Source organism: Simochromis diagramma, unplaced genomic scaffold, assembly GCF_900408965.1.
Source record: "Simochromis diagramma unplaced genomic scaffold, fSimDia1.1 OVJJ01000460.1, whole genome shotgun sequence".
Lineage (NCBI taxonomy): Eukaryota > Metazoa > Chordata > Actinopteri > Cichliformes > Cichlidae > Simochromis > Simochromis diagramma.
In genome coordinates, this window is record NW_024387280.1 from 48,009 (window position 1) to 54,625 (window position 6,617).

Consider the following 6,617-nt stretch of genomic DNA (forward strand, 5'->3'; position numbering starts at 1 on the left):
CCCTTTTTTCCCTTGCAGTTATATTATAAATAAACTCTATTCTATCTAAATCCCCCCAAAGCCAATAAAACCATACTCACATTAGCATTGCAATGATCAGTTTTTGATCACAAACAGTGAAACCAAATTTTGTGGTTTAAACAACCTGCTTTCATAAGCATTACACCTTTATCATGGCATTTCCAATGGTTGAAAATATCCAGTTTCTAGAGTCAGGAATCTTCAAGTATCTATAGATATCTGAGCCACCTGAGTGTGGTGTGACTGCGGTGGACACCACCCCAAATGCCTTTCCATCTTCACACACCAATGGACCACCAGAGTCTCCCTGAAAGTATATACACACCCGATTCTTAAAGTAAATAGTGAAGTTATTACCATAAAGTTTGATTGTCCACATGATATTTAAAGAAATGTATGTACCTCAGCTGGACCTGTGTCTCCCTGAGAGCAGTAGAAGTTTTCTATAGTACATTCTTTATTGTCAATCAGTGTAACACTGGTTTCCATGAGTGTGGGAGACATATATGTACCATTTTTGTCTGTTCGCCCCCAGCCAGAGAGTACACAATATTTTGGCAAAGTACCATTATCATGGCTCGCCAGAGGAATAGGTTTCACATTCTCATTGAAGTTTGCCTTGGTGCTCAACTTTAGAAAAGAGAAAGATATATACATGAAAATTAAAATATGGGATTTTTGTTATTTTCTTTCAGTCCAGATTAACTTAAAAATGCTCAATATAATTACATAATATGGTAAATATTTTTTTCATGAACAAAAAATGCTAACAGTAAATTAATATGTATTTTCTGTGTGATGATATTCTTACCTTCAAAGCATTACATCATTCACAAAAGAAGTTGCGTTAAAGTCTTTATGTGGAAATGCTTGTTCCACAGATATGCGTTGTATTTTACTGTTTGAGCTCACAATGTGAGCTCCTAGTACGACTTTGTAAGACCTGAAATAAAAAATTTAAAAATAAAACATGAAAATATTATTTCTGAATAAAATGATGACTGTTTCTTTCAGGGTATTTTATTCACAAAACCAACATTACTAATGACAGTTGTTGACATTATCATAGCCCACATAGCTATTATCTATTAATGTGTTTTGAAATTTTAATGCGTCTTCTTAGTTTTATTATGGATAAAAAGTTCTGTCAGAGACCCAGACTTTGGTGTCATCTCAGTTGATAGGTAAATACATTTGTTAAACTCACTTGGCGTGACAGTGGGCAGCAGTCATCACAAAATCCTCATTCAGGAGGAAGCCACCGCAGTACTTTTTTTTACCATCTGACATGTTCCTCTCCAAAAACACCATGTATGGCCTGCTATGTGGCACAGCCTCATGGCCTCCAGTGATCTTCCCCGAGTAAACTGGGAGACAAAAAGAAAAATACTCAGTTAAATAGATCCATCATCATGCATTGTCTGTCAAATGCAAGCCCTCGTGTCTGTAATAGTTCACATAAAAAAAAGAAATTATAAACAACACATACCTTGATCATCAAGAATCATCACAAGGATGAGTATAGCCAGTATACAGTGGACAGACATGGTGAGGTGACAGTTCAGCTTAGTTACTGAAGAGCAGTGGCACAGATCATTCATAGTTTCTGTCTTTAAATACTTCCTTGTATCAGTGAGAGGAGGACGTATCTGAGTAATTTGCATATGCAAATAATGTGGGTTTGAACCACGCCGTTTAACATCTCAAGAACCTGAGAAAAGTTGCATTTTCATAAAAGAACAGATGAGCTTTTGTACAATGTGTGATTCAATAATTAATGTAGATATATTGTGTCATATTGTATGTCGTATGTCTTTATTTTGTAGCTTTTTTGTAGCTTTTTCAAGTCAAGACTATTATTAACTTTCTATTACAAATAATTTCGCTTGAGTTCTCATTTCCATAAACACAAATTCAAGAAAATCACCTCATAAGTACATATGTGACCACAGGTTAACTTGTAATTGAGTTAAATGGAGCTTGTATATGAATAACATCAGTGGTAATAATTTAGCCACGGATGCCTCTGTGGTAATACCCAAAGCAGAAGATCTCTATTCACATTGTATATTCAATGCTATGCCTATCTCAGAGGAGCCTCAGTTTCGGTCGCGCAACCTCAAAAGTAACATTATTCTGATGTTATCATGTCATAAGAAAGTGCATAAAAATAGGATTTGTTTGAAAGCGTGGTCCATGGAACTTGAACTGAAATGTGACCCTTGAGCTACCAGAAGAAGGAACAAGTCAGTAGCATAGCGTGCAAGAGGAAAGGAGATCAGCTAGCAGACGTATTTATGTAAGCCAGCACAGTGAAGAAAGATTTTTTTGTATTCCACACTTTGTAAGATAAATGTATGTGTTATATATGTAAAATGCAATTTGTGTGTCTATTTATAACATGTGGGTTTAACAGATACAGAAAATGCACTCAGTGCTTCAAGTAAAGGATTCAGTATCAAGCATCAGAATAAACTTCAGTAACAAACAGATTAAAGATTAGAAAAGATTAAAATAGCAATAATTATAACTACTTTCTTTTTCACAGTGTAGTCAAGCCTAAAAGTATGCAGCTTACTGACCACATTGTGTCTGTTACATCACTTCCTCAGTCTAGACTCAAGTATGTCTGTCTATCTTGGCCATAAATGTTATTGTCATTGTTTTGAATGATGCACAAAAAGGTTTTAATGTGTTGGACAAAAAGAGAAGATGTGGAAAATTTCTTTATGGTCTTTTTTAAAGCGATGTTAATAGCACGCCATCTCCAAGGAGCCAGGAAGGACTAGGACAGGTGTCTGTTTGTTGAATTTCGCCAACAGCCCAAATCCCACCCCAGAGTGTTTTATGGACTATTCTGCTGCACTGTTCAAGTGAGTCGGTTTGTCAGCGTGTGTTGTAATAACGTCACAAGAACGGTAACCAACTTATACGCTGAATTAAATTGATTTGACTTTTACTGAGGTGGCATGTCTTAGCGGGGTGAAGGCCAAACTTTGCGAATTGAATTCGACGGCTGCAGACCACAATCGACCGTTGTCTGGAGTTGGTATTTACGTTATACAAAAGTCAGCGTGCTGTTTTTTAATGCAAGATAAGTAGGGGGTAGACATTGAACTAGGGGCTTGTTATGGGGGTGACGTTGGAGGAAATAAATATTGGGGTGTGTGAGAGAACGAAAACAAAAGCTGTGTATACCAAGTATTACGGGGAGGAATACCTTGTCGGTCTATACTTGACAGTGCTTGTATCTGAACATGGTGCTAGGATAAAGAGGGATCATCGCTAGCCCATGAGAACATTTTGGCGGTACTTAACAATTGGTGGTTTAGCCACCTCGCTCAGCGTTTGCGCAGGGTTCTCTGAAGATGCCTTTATATACGGCACACTATGGACTTGGAAGCTTTAGTTTCCCAGTATCACTTTTCTTGCAAAAAAAAAAAAGTGTCGTCACTGTTTGTTGTGGAATTCCCATCTTTCTCGTACTGGTTTAAATCTGATACATCTAAATATGAATTCCATGTCGAAGGCTGATGACATCAATGTTTTTCAGATGAAGATGGTCCAAGAAGCAGCGAAACACGATGGAGCTGACATATTTATGCGTTCAAGGCTCAGTTAAATGCTTCGTCTCTTGCTCACTCTTTTTGTGGGCTTGTTATTCGAATAGAGGCTCGCTTTTACGCACGAGACACCTGTGTGTCTGTATGTGTGTGTGTGTTGTTTGTTGATTGTGTGCACGCATGTTTTTTAGGTAATCAGTCAACATACAATTCTGTCTCGACATGCTTTCACTGCGTACTTTTAGTCCTTCTACATCCACAGTACTAAGTGTGATCTTACTTGTGGGTAACTGGGACCCCCCAAAAAACAGTCCAACAAAGCAGAGCCTAGAAAAGAGACAAGAACAATGTGCTCAGCAGCGATGCGCTGAATTACAGCTCATTCTTTATGAGCTGTTAAACAAGCAGAAGGAGGTAAATTGGCAGCAAGTCATATGTCTGAATCAGGATCTAATATCTCCCGAAGCTTTGGTCAGTGCGGTAAGACTGACTGTTAGATGACATGACACATGCAAGCCAAAGTTTGCATCAGAGAATGATAGTCTGCGGTGGGAAAGTGAACTTTCTTATATATATATATTTATACTAATGTGTCCAGCACACACACAAACACATGATTTCATTTCAAAGGCTGTGCACATAAAAGTCCTTAGCTTGCCACTGAGATTGTAGTGTGATAGGAAAAACAATTTCTTGGTTTTCACTGCAGTACCATATATGTGTTCATTATATATAAATTTTATTCTGCACTGAGCTTAAGTTTTCTCTTATCTCAAAGTCATTTTCAGGGCTTCCTTTTTAATGTGCTGTCATGGAAAGCACATGAGTCTCTGGGGGAACGAATTAGGTGTTTGTGTAGATCTCTCTATGACTAACAGCACTAAAGCAATTACATTAAGAAAAGGGGGAAATGGCTTGCAGTGACTTGTGTGCCAATCAGCTAAAAGTGTATTCACCTTTGGAAAAAATCACTTTACTTCTTTGTGATTTTTCTATTTTTTTGTAAAATTAACTTAAAGAGAACATGCAAAGTCAAAGTGAGACAGTCCTGACTCGGACAAAAAAATGCTTTATATAAACTATATGTGCACCTGAGAATCGTTTTTATTCTCACTCTCTTTCACATCTCCCTAGGCCTTACCCGCAAGCTGTCTATTTGTGTAGCATTAGTTTTCCATCTGCAAAAACTCTGCAAAGCTCAGAACACATTAAAATGAGTAGTGACTTTCATTCAAAATCATTCATGCAGGCTCAAAACCAACAGCGATGCTCTCATCAGAAACCTTTACAAAGCTTTCGTAGCAAGCTGATTCTTTGCAATGCCAAAACCTGACGTAGACCACCCTAGGCATCAAATTTAAAACACATTTAATATTTATTTTCATAATTCACATAATTATCCTAAAATTGTATTAATTACAAAGACCTGTGTAATTTAGCAGTTGCAGTAAGGCCTCTTCAGTTTAGCATTAGCAAATAGGAAAATGCAGTTCTATATCTTATCTCTTCATCAATGAGAAAGGAAACTTGCACTACAGATTGCATCTTAAGCAGAGTAACCACTTCTACATGTGACTCATTTGTTCGTTGTTTGAGATTAAAAATGAGTGTCAACATAAAGACTTCAAAATGACTAGCAATGTAGACTAGGTCAAATGGGCTGTTAGAAACTAATTTCGTGCGAATATAGAGATTAAAACTCTTCTGTTATGGTAATGAAACTTCAGTCCTTTTTCTGATGCCTCACTCTGTGCCATTAAATACAAAAACAATCTAGTAGTTCAAAATTAGTTGAGCAAATTGTGGGTGTCCTTTCCATTGTTAGACTGGGCTGTGTAGGTTCTTTGTCATCTAGGCCATCCGGCTCTCAGATGCGAGGTAAAACGTCTTCAAGAACCTACACAGACGTCAGACTGTCTCCAAGTGTTGTTTTGCATTGTGCTTATCTATTGTCGTGAGGGTGTGGACGTGAGAAACACACTTCTAACCTCACTACCGTTAGTAGTCTACGTTTCAAACAGCCAGAATAGAACCTAGAGCACAAAACTCAAATCTTTCTTTGCTTTTTTGTTGTTCTTCTTTAATGACAAGAAACAACGGAAGTATTCAGAATTCACATGGTTTAATTTATAAGACGTAAAATAGTAAATAAATAAATAATAATCCAACAAAAATGCACACAAAAGTAGTTGTAAGCCCTGTGACTTATTTGTTTAAGGGCCAGTGACACATAATCCAAGTAGTTTAGTTCAAGTGTGCATTTTTTACCGAGATGTGCTTATTTTTGGCACCTTTCCACCTCACTGGCTAAGACATATTCTCATTAACTATAAAACTGCTGTCTTTATTTGGATAGCAAGCTACCAGCTTCATTGCATGTCGCTGAACAAATCTCAAGCTGTCCATTCGTCCGTCCATCCCTCTTCTTGTTCCCAGTGTTATGATTTCTTTGGACTGTGGATGTCAGACAGGCTAGTGCAAACTACTCTAAACATAAAGTGAGGCCAACACTTCTTGCTGTGAGGTGACGGTGATGGAGCCCCTTGAAGAAAAGAGACTTTTTTTTGTAATAAAGTGTAACATGCGTCTAAATTTAACTAAAGAAGATTAATATGTAAGCACAAACATGAGAAAGTTAATGGAATGAAGAGTCGAGTCAGTGTCACACTGGTATGCGTCTCAGGCCATAAACTTCTGTTCTCATATGCGATTTCAGATAAATCCACAGTTTGATCTATTTTGACTGTTCTAGCAATGTCTGTTTCCCTGTCTGTTCATTTATTTCCTTTCTTCTTAATAAACATGTAATTTGCACTTTGATTGATGGTTGCTATTACATTCCCTCTTTCCTGCTGCTATGTCCAATGATAAACCAGCCATCCTCTCAGCCCCGTGGTCCTCATAAAAGTGACGGGCTAACGGTAAAGGCCCTGTTCTACCAAGCAAGTTCCTCTTCGCATCTCCTCCTGTATTCCCATTACTGCCCGGACTCCAGGATCTCACGTCCCAAAACTTGTTCACTCGTTTCCTTCT

General features: G+C 37.7%; 1 protein-coding gene across 1 annotated transcript; it reads right to left on the reverse strand.

The window, feature by feature from the left end:
- LOC120716059 (granzyme G-like) lies at positions 1–1,598 on the reverse strand. Its single transcript, XM_040003400.1, has 5 exons — positions 1,511–1,598; positions 1,229–1,388; positions 840–964; positions 424–659; positions 1–328 (listed from the first exon to the last, which is right to left on the reverse strand). Exons 1-5 carry the CDS (start codon positions 1,566–1,568, stop codon positions 161–163), a joined length of 747 nt encoding a protein of 248 aa, XP_039859334.1. The 5' UTR covers positions 1,569–1,598; the 3' UTR covers positions 1–160.
- Between the last annotated feature and the right edge of the window lie 5,019 nt (positions 1,599–6,617).